The sequence below is a fragment of the Zingiber officinale genome, chromosome 2B, assembly GCF_018446385.1.
Source record: "Zingiber officinale cultivar Zhangliang chromosome 2B, Zo_v1.1, whole genome shotgun sequence".
Classification (NCBI taxonomy): Eukaryota; Viridiplantae; Streptophyta; class Magnoliopsida; order Zingiberales; family Zingiberaceae; genus Zingiber; species Zingiber officinale.
Window position 1 is genome coordinate 1,618,425 of NC_055989.1, and position 19,014 is coordinate 1,637,438.

The 19,014-nt window shown below is 37.7% G+C and overlaps 4 protein-coding genes across 6 annotated transcripts; 1 reads left to right on the top strand and 3 right to left on the bottom strand.

Annotated features, from left to right (window-relative positions):
* The first annotated feature begins 198 nt into the window (after window positions 1–198).
* On the top strand, window positions 199–1,397 carry LOC122048069 (probable WRKY transcription factor 53). Its single transcript, XM_042609678.1, has 3 exons — window positions 199–458; window positions 798–926; window positions 1,019–1,397. The coding sequence occupies exons 1-3, from the start codon at window positions 199–201 to the stop codon at window positions 1,395–1,397; spliced, it is 768 nt and encodes a 255-aa protein (XP_042465612.1).
* Window positions 1,398–1,673: 276 nt separating this feature from the next.
* Window positions 1,674–6,538, bottom strand: LOC122045002 (transcription factor RF2b-like). Its single transcript, XM_042605042.1, has 4 exons — window positions 5,878–6,538; window positions 5,258–5,390; window positions 3,733–3,817; window positions 1,674–2,212 (listed from the first exon to the last, which is right to left on the bottom strand). The coding sequence occupies exons 1-4, from the start codon at window positions 6,426–6,428 to the stop codon at window positions 1,881–1,883; spliced, it is 1,101 nt and encodes a 366-aa protein (XP_042460976.1). The 5' UTR covers window positions 6,429–6,538; the 3' UTR covers window positions 1,674–1,880.
* Window positions 6,539–8,168: 1,630 nt separating this feature from the next.
* Window positions 8,169–10,244, bottom strand: LOC122045003 (protein transport protein Sec61 subunit beta-like). 3 transcript variants are annotated; one of them, XM_042605043.1, is made up of 3 exons: window positions 10,131–10,226; window positions 8,871–9,130; window positions 8,169–8,624 (listed from the first exon to the last, which is right to left on the bottom strand). In XM_042605043.1, the coding sequence occupies exons 2-3, from the start codon at window positions 8,938–8,940 to the stop codon at window positions 8,371–8,373; spliced, it is 324 nt and encodes a 107-aa protein (XP_042460977.1). In that variant the 5' UTR covers window positions 8,941–9,130; window positions 10,131–10,226; the 3' UTR covers window positions 8,169–8,370. The 3 variants fall into 3 exon arrangements, 2 of the variants coding, with proteins under 2 accessions (XP_042460977.1, XP_042460978.1); XM_042605044.1 differs by lacking the exon at window positions 10,131–10,226 and adding an exon at window positions 9,624–10,121; XR_006129875.1 differs by lacking the exon at window positions 8,871–9,130 and having other exon boundaries at window positions 10,131–10,244.
* A 1,567-nt stretch (window positions 10,245–11,811) lies between these two features.
* On the bottom strand, window positions 11,812–12,533 carry LOC122048925. Its single transcript, XM_042610436.1, has one exon. The coding sequence runs from the start codon at window positions 12,434–12,436 to the stop codon at window positions 11,981–11,983; it is 456 nt and encodes a 151-aa protein (XP_042466370.1). The 5' UTR covers window positions 12,437–12,533; the 3' UTR covers window positions 11,812–11,980.
* Window positions 12,534–19,014: the final 6,481 nt, after the last annotated feature.

Below are 19,014 nucleotides of genomic sequence, written 5' to 3' on the forward strand. Positions count from 1 at the left end.
AAAATTTAGTTCGGGACGGTCTTCCATGCGACCCGAGAACGAGAATTAAACCCAAATGACTTGGACCAAGTCCGCAGTCCTCTTTCTCGTCCCATTGTTTACACTAACTAACTAATCTCCCTGAATCCAACTCTTGTATATATAGATATGTACCCTCGTCTGCCAAATCCTGACACAATCCCAACCGGTCGACCAGACATGGACCGGATGCTCACCCAAATCCTCGACGCGTGCGGTCTGGCCCGCGAACTGGACCGCTCCCTCCGCCTCGCCGCCGGCGCCGTCGACCCGCACTACCTCCTCGCCTCCTGCGAGGACGTCGCCGGCGCCTTTCGCAAGGCCGCCGCCGCGCTCAGTGAGCGCATGCCCCAGCCGGCCGCGTTGGAGTTGACGAAACAGTCCCTGGAGGGCGGCGACGCCGGGTCGTCGCCGCCGGAACAACGCGGGTCGAGGAAGAGGTACGTGGAATTCGGAGGCGGAGAATATGATTTACTACAAATATTCAGTTTCCCCCTCTGGAATTTTCTTAATTTACATTTGGAAAATATTCTCGTTTTACCTTTGCCTTTATAGTTTACCTTATTTTAAAAATGCCCTAGAATCTATTCGGACAAAAATTAATTTCTTCTTAAATTACGATGAATTTGATTAAAATTATTCTTCAAACCAAATTATCATGACAAATTCTGCCGGAAATGAAGTTGACTCGGAAAATAAATGGTCAATGTGTTGACTAAGCCAATATTTTTTTTTAAGAAAAAATTAATTAAATTTTTTGGCCTGAATATAATTTCTAGGAAAGAGAAGAACACAACGGCGATAAGAGTGCCGGCGATGGGAACCGGGAACATCGACAACCCACCGGACGACGGTCACACGTGGAGGAAGTATGGCCAGAAGGACATCCTCAATTCGAGATTTCCTAGGTTTCTAATTTTAATTAGTCTTTAGTAATTAAATATGATAATAAATTTTTTTAAAAAAATAATAAAAATAAATAAATTTATAATTTTGGCAGGAGTTATTACCGTTGCACGCACAAGAGCTTCTACGGCTGCGAGGCGAAGAAGCAAGTGCAGCGGCTCGACGACGACCCCTTCACCTACGAGGTCACCTACTACGGCATGCACACGTGTCAGACCTTCCCGGCCTCACTCCTCTTCGCCACCAGCGACGCTCGCTCCGGCGAAGTCATGCAGCCGGCACCGACGACGTCCTCGTCGCATCACACGGAGATGGCCGGGCGGGTCCATGATTGGCTGCAGGGGACCATCGGCGCCCCGCAGCAAGGAATGGGTGTGCCGGCGCAGGGCGGCCGCAGAGACGTGGAGGATTCGGTGGCAGAGCTCGCCGACGCTATGTTCAATCCAGTCATCTTTCCGGCGAGGACACATTAGGAGTTGGAGCTAAAATTCAGAAGAAGAAGCAACTTCGATTCTTTTAGTTTGTAATAACTTGCACCTTTATTTCCTTAACAGCACACATTCGTTTTCAGTTAACAAATTGTTTGATATATCCCAAAATGTTTTCCTTAAATGACAGTAATGTACAATGTTTTTCTTTATTATTGTTATTATTATTATTATTTTCTTTATTTTCCATGTTTTGTCTGCTCTTTCCTTCTCAAAATAATAATAACATTTTGAGTGATATAATACTGGAAACAATCCAAATGAAAGCAAATAACCAAATTAATTAACACAGATCTATCAAAACACAATAGTATTACAAATTAGAAACATGACTTACCAAGCCAAAAAGGAGAAGGAAAAAATGCACTCCTTTAAGAACAAAAAGAAATCGGATACAAGTTCTACTAGAATGAATAGGGTAGATAGAATACCGCACCTCGACAATGATTAGTTTAAGCAACGGCCGCGCTAAACCTTTTTGCTTCCTTTCCGAGAATCTGGGGACCCTTCCACCTTCATAAAGGAACTCTTGCTGATATCCAATTCCTGCAGCCTTCCCGTGGAATCTTGCCCTATCAAATCGGAAAGGGAGTTATGGCGACTGGAAAAGTAGCTACTCGAGACACCAGGCTGGAACTGCTGGAATTGAGGGTGGAACTGGGTAGCTTGGTCGGGAAGCGCAAATGATGAATCATAAGTTACATGTTGCAATCTCCCGTTAGACATTTTGCAGGGGTTCGATGTTTCGCCTGTCACAAACTTGAGCTGTTCGAGTTCCTGCTTCAGCACTTCGTTTAGTGCTGCAAAGGAAACACAGAATAAATCTTCTGAAATGACCAGAAACATGGGAGCTGAGATGCCTGATCTGAAACTGGCGTCTGCTAGAAAACAAGGAAGAAATTGCCATGGTGACAGATACACAAACCTAGAGAATTTTAGTCCTGGAGCCAATGTTGATGCTCACTATTCATGAATATAGAAAATAATTGACATGGTTGAGAAATGTTGGAAGAAAAAAAAATTCTAGTGTCTGTACCCCGAGCTAGTAGGAAGGTTGATTCTAGCCAAAGAGCGATAAACTTAAGGAACTTCAATTTAGAATTCAGAATATGACTAAAAACAAACAAGAGACAAGACATGTATGCAGAATTCACATATCTTGCTAAGAAATGAAGAATTATGCCACAGGATTCATCAGTAATTCCTTTTAGAATGCCATGCAGCAGACAAGATCACTATGCTATGAAATGCAAAGGTTTTAGCCTTCGACTAATTGGTTGGTGCTGGGGTACCAAAGAGGCTTTATTTTGCAAACAACACATAAATGAGCTCTCAGGATATTTTTGATTCCCTCTATCTATCTGGTTTCTAAGATATCATAATAAGAAACTAAAGGAACCAAAAAAAAAAAAAAAGTGGAACCATCACATTAACGGCCCTCCTACAATAACTCCATGTCATATGGAGGGAGGTTCAATAGAAGCACAGGTGGCAAGCGCATGGCAGGGCCTCTGCTGCCATCTGTGCCTAAAGGAACCAAGATATGATGCCCAGTGGATGTATCTAAAGATCTTTTTGATAATATGGTAAAGCAAAAAACCTACCCACATATATAAATACACAGGTATATATAAATATTTTTAATGAAAATAGGACCTTGACAATAATTTCCATTTTTTTTTTTTTTTGCCAACTTGGTAACAAGCACCTTTGGATACCTATGATTCAAGCACCTTTGGGCATGGTTGAGATGTTGGACCTGCTGAGGCCTGGGTTTATGATGATTTCAGATTATTCTGTAGTGTAACAACTAAAAAGATTAAGGGGCTGAAAATTTTAGCTGGAGTGTGTTGGAACCTAAGAGATGTCGAGTGTGTTTGGATACTATGGGAGACCACAGTCATACCTACAGATTTAAGACCTATAAGCCATAGTCTTACTTAAGTTAGAATTTGGCATTGTCCTTTATAAAATATTTAATTCTATATCTAATATCCATAGCTATCAGGTCCATCTCTAAATCTCTTCTTAAAACATGTCCAGATAAAAAGACATAACACCATATATTGGCAATGTTTACAACTTAGAATGCTATATTGTATCAGGAATTTAAACAAACAGTTTTCCTAAAGTAAAGTTAAGAAGCAGCATTTTGTTTACAGTGGATACTGGAAATTTACTGACCTCAAGCTTCAGCAAGAAAGATTTAAATCAGTCTTAGTTTGACTAAACAATAATCTATTCAGGCTACATTCAACATATCTCAGAAAACCAAGAAGCAAAATGACAGCCTAAGAAACAAAAGGGGAACAAGTCTTACCCTCATGCATCTGAGCTTGCTGTTCCATAGCTTGTAACCGTACCTTAAGCTCTGTATTCTCTACAGACAACCCAGCTGTGTCTCTCTAGAAAGAGAAGTGTTTGAGATAATTAGTTTTTCACTAGTTATCTTTTTTTTTCCGAAGATAATCAATAAAGAAGGCACAAGGAGTAATAATATGTCATCATATTGCCACATATATGCAGGTAACACCATATGACAAGAAAAGACATCGACCTCAACTACACGGGGTAGCATCTTGTAACACCTTGTCTTAATTATACCAAGGGCAACCAAATGCCACCCTCTGCCACTAACATAACTATAACCCTTATATATCTCCTCCTAGGAATCAAAACCTACTTTCCATTCACCCCACCCCCCCCACAACCCAATTACATTATGGGTTTTGGAGAAGAAAGGAATGTGATGAGAGTGCAATTAGATTAAAGTTGAAATTTGAATTATAGAGAAAATTTCAGAAACTAAAGATTTTAAGACAACTCAAACAAAAACTGAATATATAAAAATGTACTTTCAGCAACAAGTAAAGAACTGATGTGATGTTTATAATGAATGCACATGAAATCTCCCATACAAGTTTTATACATGGAACTATTATTCAACAAGAAGGGTATATTGATAAAGATATCATTAATAGAATATTACTAAGGAATGAGTAGTGAAAATGAAGAGGAGTTTTTAAAGTCTTGCATGATCGATGAGTTTTCCTTGTAACTAGAAGGAAAATTTTTCTAAGACTTTGGTATGACTGATTATATATTATGACAGTCTTGGACTATTGAGGAACGATATGTAAAAAAAAGTTAAGATAGTAGAGATAAGAATGCCAAGATAATGTGTGGAATTATTAGAAAAGAAAAGTACAAATATTTGAGAACAATTAAGTGCAATTACAGCAGATGATAAAATAAGAGATAAGAAAAAAGTTGATATGGTGTGTATAGACATGTTCATAGACGACCAACAAATTATATAGTTGGAAAAGTTGAATTTGTTAGAGTTCAAGGTGCAAGAGGTAAGAGACCAAAAGAATATTTGTCAATGTAAATAAGATTTATATAGTTGGCTCTAAATAGTTGGGCAAACACACTTGACGATGAAAATGATCATATTCAAATATCCATTAGGAATCACTTATGATATGGATATCATAAAGTACCAACAAAGAAGAGGAATTAAGTCACATGAATACTGTGTTGACCATACCTTGACCTCCTTAACATAATAGAAAACTACATAGGACAATGTGTGAAGAACTAGTTGATTTCAACAATAATTAGAGAAAGCTTTCACAGGTATTGTTAAGTTAGTTGCAGAGTATGATGATTTGACATGAAATATGATAAAAATGCATGATCCATTAGCCATGAACATATAGGGGATTCATTGTCTAACATTTTCTGTTCACTTCTCATCAAACAAGTGACGACTATAGCATTCTGGGACAGTTAGTTGCTCAGATAGCTCATACAATCAGAAGAATAACTCTAAAATAACACACCTGAAACAATGCAAGCTGCGCGAAGAGAGTTGTAGCTTCAGTTTGGAGGGTTTGCACTTTTTTCTCAAGTTCAATTATATAACGAGCCTTTCTTTCTTTTGAGCGAGCAGCAGACTGTCTATTAGCCATAATTCTACATGCACCAATTTTTGAACCATGAGACTACCACATCATTGACAAAGTTAGAATAGATGCGTATGCTTCAAAATATTAAGCATCAATACGCCAATGTGCTTATTCCGGAAGTAAAATTGAAGAACATGTAAGGAAATTTATATGTTTTCATGACTAGCTAATATATTTTCTACTCAAAAAGAACTTACACATTTAGAATTATCAGTACGGTCCTAGTCAAAGTATACCTGTGTCATTACTCTGGTATCTAAATTGAGTTTTTTGTGTGTGCCAGTATAATATTTGTTTGCTTCTCATATGTATCAGTTATCCCTGATGGAATAACAATACTAAATAGTGATCGCAACATGTTCTATTCATCTCCTGCAAGTGAGTCACCGTTTTGACATGTGAAATGATAAAATGAACGGAATAACATTTAGAATCAAGCACGGGATTCTCATGAAGAGAAAGATGCCAACTTTCATCCAGCAAAAACGAGGTACCTTTTGACCCGTTTGGGATCGACAGCCGAAAGCTCGGCAAGTTGCTCAGAGGTCATGGCCTTCTTCGCCTCTATCACCTCCCCGAACACTCCTTCACCCCTCAGATGCGCGGACGACATCATCGACGACCCGTCCATAGAGACGCTATGTCGATGCTTGCGCCTTTCAGATGCCAATCCAGCGGGATTTCCGATCTTCTTGTCCCCGGAGCTCTCCGCAGACCAATCTCCGCAATTAGGACCAGCCTCTGCGACGGATCCGCTCTCCTCGACCTTGCATTCCATCTGTTCGACGTCCATAAACGTGCAGAAGAGGTCATCTTCGGAGCCGACCTCGTCGGCGGCCCCCGCCGCGAGGGAATCCCCGGGGATGAGGTCGAGGTCATCCGGAATGCGGAATGAAAACTCGGATCTAGCCCGCCGGTGGTGAGAGCCGGGAGTGGGGTCGGCAACTGTGAACATGGGGGCCGGTGGCGCGGCCGGCGGCGAGAATGGAGCGAAATTGGGGTTTGATTGGGGCGGCTGCGGCGGATCTGGCGGCCTCCATTGCATCTCGAGTCGTCGCCTCCCTTTTGCCTTTTGTCGCGGGGAAGGGACGCGAGCGAGCGAGGGAGAGAGAGAGAGAGAAGAGAGAGAGAGTGACAGCAAGGAGAAACAATCCGGGGAAGGATCTGGCGGCCATGTTACTATTTATGTATTCCTCTCGAACAAATATTATATTAAATATATATTTGTCAAAATGATTTGAGAGTATTTAATAGATATTTTTTTTAAGAAAACTATAATATAACGGTCATATTTAATCATTAATTATTAAAAAAGCTTTCTTTATTTTCATTATCATATAAAGATATTTCAATTTAAGAATATTAAAATAAAATTTCATCCTATCTTTTATCTTAAAAATATTCCTTTTTAATAAGAAACTAAATTATTCGTTTTTAATTTAATAAAATTATTAAAATTTAATTAAAATCATTCTAACTACTGTATACTAATTTTGCAACATTACCTAGCAATTTTCCCCTATACATCACTACGGAGGAAGTATATGATAGAACTACTAATAGGAATGTAAATGAATCAAATAAAATTGAATATGAAGAAAAATTTAAGATTCAAATTCGACTAATTAATTATATTTGAATTCAAGCTCGATTCAAAATTTGAAAATTTTAAAATTTTTTGCTCGGATCCGGTTTGAATCAGAGCTCAGGTTAGAGTTCGGCTCAAAAAATTCAAACATGTTCATGAACTATTTGACCTATTGCTCAAAAATAAATACTCGAAAGGTTCAAATATATTTATTTAATATATAATTATATGATATTAATAAAATATTAAGGTTCGCGAGTTGCTCATGGACTATCAAACTAAATAATTTGGGCTCAAGTTCGGCTTGAAAAAAAGTTTGAACATGTTCAAGTTCGGCTCGAATTCGATAAGTTCAAACGAATCAAATATTTATCAAGCCTGCTCGAAAAGCTCGCAAACCGGCTTGATTCGTTTACATCCCCAGCTACTAACCGTTAGTGTTGTTGCTACTGGCCATTAGTGTAGTTGCTCGTGAACTATCAAACTAAATAATTTAGGCTTAAGTTCGGTTCGAAAAATTTTTGAACATATTCGAATCCGGCTCGAATTCGATAGTTCGAACAAATCAAATATTTATCGAACCGACTCGAAAAACTCGCAAATCGACTTGATACGTTTACATCCCCAGCTACTAACCATTAGTGCTGTTGCTAAAACATGAGGAAAGATATACTTAAACATGTTACACTTCATGTCTCAATTGCTGTACTGCAAAAATCATTTTTGTGATGATGTTAATTATGCCTTTTTGCTTATACTCTAGAAGGGAAGACGTTCAATAGGCTATCAAATATCCATGATTTAAATCCCAATTACAGGGCATTAAAAGACATTACATTTTTCTTATCGATGACAGAATCACTTATAATTCCGGATTTATTACATTTTTCTTAACGATGACGGAGTCACTTAAACTTCCGGATTTATCCGATGGAAGTAAAAAAACAATGAGGAACATTTCATGGTTTACAAGCTAGGTATTTGAGTAGTATATTTGTCGCTCTCAGGATGTAGCGTAAACGATAAACATATAATATCTCTGATATAATGATCAGGGATCGATTCTAAAAAACTGACAACTTAATATTTATTCCATCATATGTCTACCTCACTCTATATATATGAGACCGACACTAGAGAGACCGTTAATGTAAAGGAACTACTTTGAGTAGCATGTTTGCCCATGAAATTGATCAATTGAATGACCCAAATAACAAAATATTTGAGTCCGAGTTAAGAAGATCACCACAATCAATCTGATCCAGTAGAAATACAAGATTCCAAGACAATGTTCATCCACATCAAATCAAATGGAAGTAGAGGGGACTTGTCATGGTCTTTCATGACAAATCTTTTTGGTTAGATCATTTCTCGACAAAAGTAAACACTTGGATCTCCTCTAATGGCGAGCCAAGTAAAGCTTACCGAAGACATGGAGGAGAGCAACAACCGCAATGAATCCAATACTCATGAAGAGAACCGTATTGGGCGACATTTTGGCCCCTGTAGCATCGTCGGTGTAGAACTGGAGCATCGTGCTGGCGCCTCCGCCGGCTGCTGCACCAGCTGCACCGCCTGGCCTCCTCCGGCGCAAGCTAGCAGCTGCCGCTGCGCTGCCTCTAGGCGGACCTCCGCCATTGGCAACCATTTTGACTGCAAATGAAGCACAAAACACATAAAATTGCTTCCGTTAGCTAGAAAAATACAAAAAACACAAGATAGAACCAGATATGCCTTAGTTTTAATATACTCTCTTTTCTCCCATCGAAACTTCCTTGATGTTTTCTCTCGAGATCAAACAAAGGAGAGTATATCACATGACTTGTTTGTCGGATCAAAACTAAAACATCTCTGATTCTATCTTGTATTATATGTATTTTGTTCTTCTCGATGACTAACCATTTCTACTGTAAATGGAACACAAAACACACAAAATTGATTCTGTTAGCGAGAACAATACAGAGAACATAAGATGGAATCAGAGATGCCTTAGTTTTGATATACTCTCTTTTCTCCCATCGAAACTTCCTTGATGTTTTCTCTCGAGCTCATACAAAGGGCAGTATATCAAACGATTTGTTTGTCGGATCAGAACAAGCATCTCTGGTTCTATCTTGTGTTCTCTGTATTTTGTTCTTCTCGCTGACCAATCATTTCTACTGTAAATAAAACACAAAACATACAAAATTGATTCCATTAGCGAGAAAAATACAGAGCGCACAAGATAGAACCAGAGATGTCTTAGTTTTGATATACTCTCCTTTCTCCCATTGAAACATTCTTGATGTTTTCTCTCAAGATCATACAAAGGAGAGTATATCAAACGACTTGTTAGTTTTATCTTGTAATCTCTGTATTTTTTTTTACTAACGGAAGCAATTTTGTGTGTTCTGTGTTTCATTTTGGGTAGAAATGGTTCGGTAAGTGAGAATAACAAAATACAGGGAACATAATATAGAATCAGATATGTCTATTCGACAAACAAGTCGTTTGATATACTCTACTTTGTATGATCTTGAGAGAAAACATCAAGAATGTTTCAATGGGAGAAACGATAGTATATCTAAACTAAGACATCTCTGGTTCTATCTTGTGTGCTCTGTATTTTTCTCGCTAACTAAAGTAAATTTGTGAGTTTTGTGTTGCATTTACATTGCCAATAGCGGAGAGCGTTGCCTCCACCACCATTTTCTCTAAATGAAACACAAAATATACAAAATTAATTCGGTTAGTGAGAAAAATAAAGAAAACCAATGGAACCAGAAATGCCTTAGCTTTGATCCCATGTGTCTTGGTATTCTCTCTTGTATGATCTCAAGAGAAAACATCAAGTCTAAGCAGAGAATAAAATTTAGCTAGATCTTCGACAATCAGATGTTATATTGCATCATCAACAACAACAGATCAAGCGAGGCCTATCTCCAAATGATCCAGTTCCCAGATTTCTCGCTATTTTTTCACTTTTCTATCAGAAGAGCGTACGCGACAAGGATTACAGATCTGAGAAATCAATTTACAGATCTCGCTTTCCCTCGAGCAAAAAATCGACCATATCAAACGGGGAAGAGAATACAATCCATCAAAAGGCCGATCGAAAAAGGATGCGATCGAGAATTCACGGGGAAAAATCGACCACCAGAGATGCAATATGAATCGTACCTTGTAGCGTTCAAGGATCGAAGGAACTAGGGCCACCGAGTGCGACGTCGCCGAGGGAGAAGCCGATCCGAAGGCGTTTGGTATTGATAGGCGTGCTCATCGCGCACGAGTATAACGTTTTGCCTTTATTCAGTTACAGCTTGTAGCAGTGACTGCCGTTACGTTTTGGATTGTAGCATTTGGGCCAGGCGTCCGGCCGGCCCCGTAACGCACAGAAAAATAATAAATATTTTTTAAAATTTTTTTTCAGATATATCCTTGATTTTTCTGAATCGAAAGCCGTGCAAATTTTTTTTTTATCATAAGCACAAAAAGTAAAAATAAAAACTCTCTAACACACTTCACTTGCCACAGTAAAATGTGTTAAAAAGTTTTTATTATCCTTCGGATGATCTAATTATTAACATATAAGATATTGTCATAAAAAAATTTGAAGTTTAAATTTGGATAAAATTGAGATAAATATCTTCCTTATATATTAAATATTATTCTAAAAATTAATAATTATGTGTGATTTATTTTTTCGTATTGATCTTAAAATGAATGGACAGATACATTAAGACAAACGTCTCAATCATTTCGATCTATCTCTTTCTAATTGTACGATTTTGTGTAACATTTCACGTTTTATTTGGTGCCTTGTTAGGCAGCTGGAGGTCAGCTATACCTTTTTCAATTTATCTTTTTGTGCGTGGTCATGGGGCTGATGGTCGGGACTGTTGGGCGACCGATTCTATCTTTATAATAATTATTACATGAATATTTATGACAATAAATGTATGAATATTTATCACTATGAACAAAATGAAATCTTCATTTTAATGACCCTTTAAAATAACCATATACATTCTGAAAAAGATAAATCATAGAGTATTTATTCTACTACAGCGGCCCAGATCTAACATCCAACTAGGTATTTTATGATATAAATATTTATTATAATAAAAAGTGAATTATGTTCATTACAAGTACTCTTGGCAATCCGACGCAAAATTAATTTATAATCGACAAATAACTAAAGGATGAGACCTCTAATTAATTGGGCGAATATTTATGGTGACCTATGATTTGGTACGTCTATCAAAGTAGATTGGATCATGTGCTACCATTATATGAATTGATTGACCATGTCAATTATTTGATGTATGTCATTTATTATTATTTTAAAAAATAACAAATATTCGATGGTCATTGGATTTTAATGGACTATTATATATTCTTATTATTCTATTATAAAATTTACACCAAATATTAGAAGCATAAATTTTGTTGGCTGTAATTTGGTCAGTTAAAAATCTCTATCTTATGCATATAGATGCATGTAATTAATATATACATATGATATTATTAAAATGTTCATATATATATATATTTATGTATATATTCTAGCAGATCAAGTTCTGACTATTTAGTAATACCCATATTAAAATTAGCAACGTTAAAAAGTATTCATGATTCACTTTAGTACTATATTTTAAAATTGATAATACTATAAATAGAATATTTTTATAAACATCTTGAAATGGTAGAAAGTATATATTTCTCAACCTTTTGATTAAGATCGGATATAACCTTATTCTTATATCAAAAATGATTTATCTTTTCTTTTTCAGATGGGGATGTCTCCTCTCTCCCCAAATATCTTTGTCCTCGTATCCCTTTATTGATTGCACAGGTCATATTATATTTCAAGAATGTCTTGTATATCATGAAGATATTGTACATATCTTAATGATATAATGACCGTTTGATCGACAAGGGGACAAAGATATTTCAGGACAGAGGATCCTAACTACAATTAATGGCTTATTGAACGGTTATTGGGCCCAGCCCAATAAGCAAGCGGATCATCAAATTGCGAGAACGAGGCCGGGGAGCGACCGGCCGCCGACGCGGGCCCGTGCCTGGCTCTGCCACACGGCGATGGAGCCCGCCCCGGCCTCCGGCGAAGACGCCAGCGCCTGCACCGTCACGGCGGTGTTGAAGTACTCCCGGAAACGGGTGATCCGTCCTGCGGCGGCGTCGTCGACGGCCCACACGTGGACCCAGTAGGCGTGCTTGCCCTCCCACCCTTCCGCCACCACCCACCGGCCGACCTCAGCCACCCGCCTCGGCCGGAACCGGAAGTCGCGCGCGCCGCCGGACTCCCCCGTCAGCGTCCGCCGCATGTACTGGCACCGCCGCGGCCCGTGGAACCACCACTCGACGTCCTCCGCCAGCAGCGCCGCGGCTGCCGCAGAGTCGCCCCGAGACAGCGCCTCGTACAGAGACTCCACCACCTCCTTCGCCGCCTTCGACGACGCCATCGCCGTCGATAGATAGGTAGCCTTTTGATTTGGGCTTACTCGCAGAGTGAATCTAGCGATCGACGCATGGAGTGGAAGCTGATTTGGCTAAATTTATAGCGTGCTTTTGTGAAGGGAGGAAGGAACAGGGAATGTGAGAATATCAAAAAAATAAAGGGTGTTTTTGCGTTTTTCCTTGACCATTGCACAGACACTTTTCCCATTCTAAATAAAAATAAATATTATATCTATTTGAATCTCGACTTTTATGCCCGGCTTATAGTCCGGATAATGGTGTAATACTATCGCATTCTAATAATTAATTAGGTATTTCAGATTTAATTATTTATAGTAATTTTTCTTCCGTGGAATAACATACTTAAGAACGTTGAGTGTTTGGACGTTTACTTTTATAAGTAATTTTTTTTTAATCAAATTAAATAAATTATCTTTAAAATTAATCAATTTCAAAATTAAATTATAAAAATGTATATTATTTATTATATATTGATATGGTGCGTAAATGGGGGCTTGATAATACCAAAAAGTTAATAATCAAGAGAACGTATCAATCAACAGCCAAGAAAATGTGATAGTTCAAATTCTCTGTTTCACCCTATGTATAATTCACGGTCGGTCACAGATAGGTCAGACCCTCAGAACTGAGCCCTGAGCTGATCCCCAATTGGCTCTGTCCCGGTCGAGTCATGCAGGCTTAACCCTCGGTCATAGTCTTGGATGATTCTCAATTGGGTCCGCATAGCTCATTCTCTTTATCTAGATCAGGCGTACTCTCCCTTGATAGCCTCTGCCCGACTGTATATGAGGTCAGGGCATCAAGGCTCAGTCCTTGCATCGTATTTGGACAATCATCTCAAACTGCCTACGGATGAACTTGGGTAGGACGAATAATACTAAGCGACAACAGTATCAGAGAATCGTAACCTCTTGTCAGTGAATAACTGTCATGAGTTAAGGAATATTATGGTGTCATGCAATACACTGAGAGTGGAACCTTCCTCCTACCAATGGGAGGTTGCCGGATATCCTCCCTCACCTGACACACTCTGACATTCGACATTCTTTAGCAGCGTGCAGGCTCAAGAGGCAAATAGAGTCATATAAAAAATGGGCCCTCTTCACTGGTCAGCAGAGGCGGATTTACAAGGGGGCTTGGGGGGGCCACGGCCCCCCCAAATCTCCATGTAAATCCTCCCTATATATACATGGTTGTATTATATATACTAGGATATATATATATAGTATTAATTAGAATGGTGAAGGAGTACAAGATGATGAAATTAATCTTCCTTTTGAATATATTTTAATATAATTGACGAATGATATACTTATTAAATATGCTATATAATTTAAGAGAAAAATATTTCTTTTGAGTGTTTTTTAATTTACCTAATAGGAATTATGTTGAAAAAAAAAATTAAATTTAACAAAAGGAAACTACAAATCATTAATTATATACAAATATGATTAGTAATAATATTATTAGTTTATTACTATATAGAAATCTTTTCTAATTTATGATATAGGCATTTTCTCTCCTATGGCTAGACATCTCGATCTTTTCCGATTCACTCCAAAATCATTGTTGTTGCTTTCATTGCCAATTGTAGCATCGTTGATCGTAAGAATTCAAAATTGATTACATATTTAGAAAGTCCGTAATCTAATTTTTCTATTGGTAGTTTGATATCAAAATCTTGAAGTAATATCGCAACTTGAGAATGGTCGTTGGCCCTTGTTTCGTGTCGGAACTACATTTGAGCTTGTTCGCTATTGTTATCTTGTCAATCACGGTGATTTCTAGGTAAATTTTGATTTCGATTTCAGTCGTAAATTGAGAATTCGGAGGTTGTTCAAGGGTGTACAAATTTCTGACGATAATTATTTTTGTCACTTATCATGCGGCCCCCCCAAATTTAAAATTCTGGATCCGCCCCTGCTGGTCAGGTACGTGCACATCCGCACGCATCTTTAGTAGCTCTTTTTCCTTCCTTCGTACACTGGTTCGCCTGAAAAAGGATCTGACTTAAGCGTCGGAGGGTCTGCGCAAGGGACCTCTTCCCTAATTTTTTTGTCTCTAACGCTCCGTGTGTGTTGTCTGAGTGTGTGTAGAACCGAAGTACCACCGGTTCCATTATCACAAGTTTCTAGTACCACGTGGGGGTCCAAGTTTCTGACGCATGAATATAGGGTGTTTCAAAGTCGTCGCTCCGTCAGTCAACGTCAACACACCTTCATCTGACTCAACTTCTGGATAAGATCATATATATATATATATATATATATAATATGTTGTTATGCTACGGACCTTATTTTATGGATTGCTACAGACTAAGCTCCACGTAATTTTTTTTAATACCGCTTTTTAATGAAACTTTTTCTCTTTCCTTCGTTCTTGCAACCGAAGCTCACCGCGGCTCCACCCTCGCGCCCCGCCGCCGACCGGCAGCCCCGCAGCTGGCCTCGCGCCCCGTCGCCGACCGACTGCCCCCGCTGCTGGCCTGGTAGCCTCGCGTTCGGTCGTGACGCGTCCGGAATCCGGCCGCGATCACGCCAGATTTCGGATACGATCGCGACCGGAATCGGGCGCGCGATCGTAGCCGGATTCCGGCGCGATCGCAGCGGGATTCCGGCGCGATCGCAACGGGATTCCGGTCGCGATTGCAGCCGGATTCCGGTCGCGATTGCGGCCGCGCCGGATTCTGGCTGTGATCTCGCCGGAATCTGGCACGATCGCGTCTAGTCGCGATAGCGTCCGGAGTCCGGCTGCGATCCCCGACGGGTTCACCCCTTGGCCTATAGTGTGGGTGGGTCTAGGCGGCCGGAGGCCGCCGACGGTGGGCAGATGGCCGGTGGGCAGGGCGGGTGGCGGGCGCGCGAGGAGGCGCGGTGAGCACATTCGTTTCGGCGAGAACGAAGAGAAAAAAACAGAGAGGAAGTTGTATTTAAAAAATAAACAAAATATTTAAAAAAATCAAATTTTATGGTTGCGGACCAATCCGCATGCCAAGGTCATCTGCATTTTAACAAAACTCTCTCTCTCTCTATATATATAGAGAGAGAGAATTTCTATGTTGTGGATTCACTCCAACTTGTCAATTTTTTTTTGGATCAAATCTAGACGCCTTAAAATTTTTTTTTAATCAACATTTTCTTAAAAAAAATACTTTACCTATGAGCATTTAAAAATTTTAATATTGAATATTACAACTCAAGAGGAGGCTTGAATTCTAAAGATAAATTTTTTTAAAACTATTATAATCTAATCCTGAATATTAAAATCTTAAATTTATATAATATACTCTGTGAATATATAAATTTATTAATCTAGGACAAGAGAATAACTCGTGAGTTATGTTTTTTTTTAAAAAAATTATTTTAAGATTTATAATTTAAGATTTAGAATATAATATTTAAGCAAAGGTAAAAATAAAAAAAATGCTTATGTGATATTCATTGATAGTAAAAGATAAATTTTTTTATTAAAATGGTCTCACATAGACGGTCCCATAGTCCTATGTGAAAAGGTAAATTAAAAAATTGTAATTGACCAAGAAAAAGAAATTGTTTTCTTCACCTTTATCAAAATTCGAACCCTTATTGTATAATAATAACTCTATTCTATGCTAATCTATTAATCATGCCCCGGAGGTGCTCATATGATACTCATGAAAAATGTGTGTAGCTTATCATCCTTCTAATAATGTAAGCATTATTAACATGGCCTTTAATAATGTAAGCATGTATAATTGATCGCTTCATCGACATTAATACCGGCTTACTCTTTTATTTATTTTGTTTAAATAAAAAAGAAAGATAAATGAATGAAACATAGATGATCAACCAATTCAAATTAAATAATAAACATAGTTCGACCGGATTAACAACTAGTTGATCGAAGTTAAATAATAGAAATAATGATTAAAATGACCCAATTCGACCTTAAAAAAATAGATACGAGCTATATCCCACCAAACTTTTGAGGTGCCTTGTGGCAAGAAGACAATGAGCATGCCTTTCACCCATCCCGCTTCTTAAATTCATCTTAAAAAAATTGGAAATTAAAGGACTTGAATATAAAAAATACCACCTTCTAGAAAGGCATGGTAATCATGAGCCATTGTCTAGATATGAATACCTAATAATTAGGCATCTCCAATATATATATATATATATTTTTTTTACAAATTAAGCACAATAATATTAGACTTTTGAATTATCCTAATTTTTTTTTCCAATCATCCTAAGTTTGATGTTATTTAGTTTAATATTTTTTTTCCTAATGATGTAATATTCTTATTTTCTCTTTTCTCATATTTTTTCCCCTTACGCGTCACTAGAATAAGGAGTTGGGTTCTAAGGATATCCATAGTCGTAAAGCCTCTCCGTGAACTTCTTCGTTATCATGTTCATATTACATTAAAAATAAAAAAAATCGTACATTATTTCACTTAAAAAAAGTTCTCATCGACTCCGTCATAGATTATACATTTTTCATTATATATATTTTTCATCTTTCCATCATATTTTACATTATATATAATTATTTTTTTATAAAATTTAAATTCATAAATTAATAATATGTTCCATCCCCGACAGTAAAGGAGTCTAAGTTTAAGTGATTGAAGAGCAGTAAAAAGAGGACCCATTCAGGAGACTTAATCAGACATGGGTCTGATTCATGGCCAGCTCATCTTGTCACCAGATTTGGGGACTACAAATGATTAACAAGCGACGAGGAGCTAGTTTGTCCACTGTTTGTTGTCGCGTTGGATTCCTTTTTTTTCGTTGTAGGGGAGGGAGGAGCATTAATTGGACTGTATCGTCCGCCGACGATACAATCCAATCCAGTCCGGTAGCATCCGAGGGACACAACATGAAGATTTGATACCTAGCCGATCGATTGCCGCATCACAATCCAACCAGGATTACATTGGATTACATGGGGTTACATGGGAATAATTGGCAAGATGCTTTGTACATGCTTAACCATTCATCGAACCTAAACCAGTAAACGGCGTCATCTCGAGAAGCTATGCAACTAACTCTATGCATTAGTTTAATTTCAGAACGAGTTTACTAGGAATGACAATAAATAGAATTTCATATTCTTGGTATTCGTCATCATTTATTAAATATATCTTCGTACTAAATTTTATATCTATCGAGTATTTAATTTTTATCCTTATCTCTATATTCATTAGATAATCAGATATTTATATCTTACTTATCATTCTATTACTATCTATATATTTTTTTTTAAAAAATAAATTTTTAATGAAATTATGAATATTTATTAAATTCTTAAAATTTTAGTTCGGGTGGAAAATAATATGAGATATGGGTTCCTAATTGGGTAAAGAGACAAACTAAATTTATGATAAGATATTAATAAGATTTTATGAGAAAGTGATGTGTATATATAGATATATATATCTTAGTGTAATGATGTGCTACATATCTTTTCCTACGGAGTGGTCAACAATCTATTTTTCAAGTACTTGAAATTAATCCAGATGTTCAAATCATATTCTTTAAATCATAAATCTGAATCATATAAGCCTAAATTCTAGAAAAAATCTTATTAGCTTAAACTCATTCTCTAAATTTTAAAATTTTAACCCTAAATATATATAATATGCTTCGTGATCATCTAAAATTTTTAATCTAAAATATTATAACCCAAGGGAGAAGCTTAAACTCTAGAGAGAAAATCTTATTAACTCAAACCCGTTATAACACAACTCCCAAATCCTAAACTTTTAAACCCTAAATATATCTCAAAATAAAATAAAAAAACTTAAAAGAGTTCAAGCGCCTGAATTAATTCCTAGGAACCTTAACTATTTCACTCATGGGCACAAGGATTAATTCCAGACACCTCGAATCCAGTCCGGACAAGTTCATATATATACACACACGTATATAGATCCGATAATGATACGGGTTCTACCAGAGATGGTCAAAGTAGAAAAGACCGCCTGATGTGGATGATAAAGTTAAGCGGAGTATCCAAGTTCGCTGAGCAGACTGGCTATGACCGAGCTGATCGAGTACTACCGAGCAGATCAGATCCGGTATTACCGAGCGAAGGATACCAGCTTGAGTGATAAGTAAATCAAGCATATCCCAGTCAGGTAAATTGCTTTTCAACTATAAATAAAGATAAATAGTTACTAGTCTCGCCGACTGGGCATCACATTCATGACTACTTAAGGAATGATGTTAAAGACACTTTTTGATCACCGGATGCTGACTTGAACGTCGGAGGGTCAATATCGAGAACCCATTTCCAATCCGGTACTGACGCTTGTTGTCTTGTAGAACTACTTAGAGACTTCACCGCGTCAACTGTATTGCCACATCTCCAACTTACCATGCTAGCTTATTTTGGACGGTATCAATAAATATATATATATATATCCGCTTCCATATTTGAATCTAAAAATATACATATCTAAATACTCAATTAAATATTGGATCTAAAAATTTCATCCGTTCTGTTGTCCATTCGAATCAAAATTCTCCATAAATACGGGAGAAGTTGTAGAGCTGAGTCAAATCCACCATCGCTCATT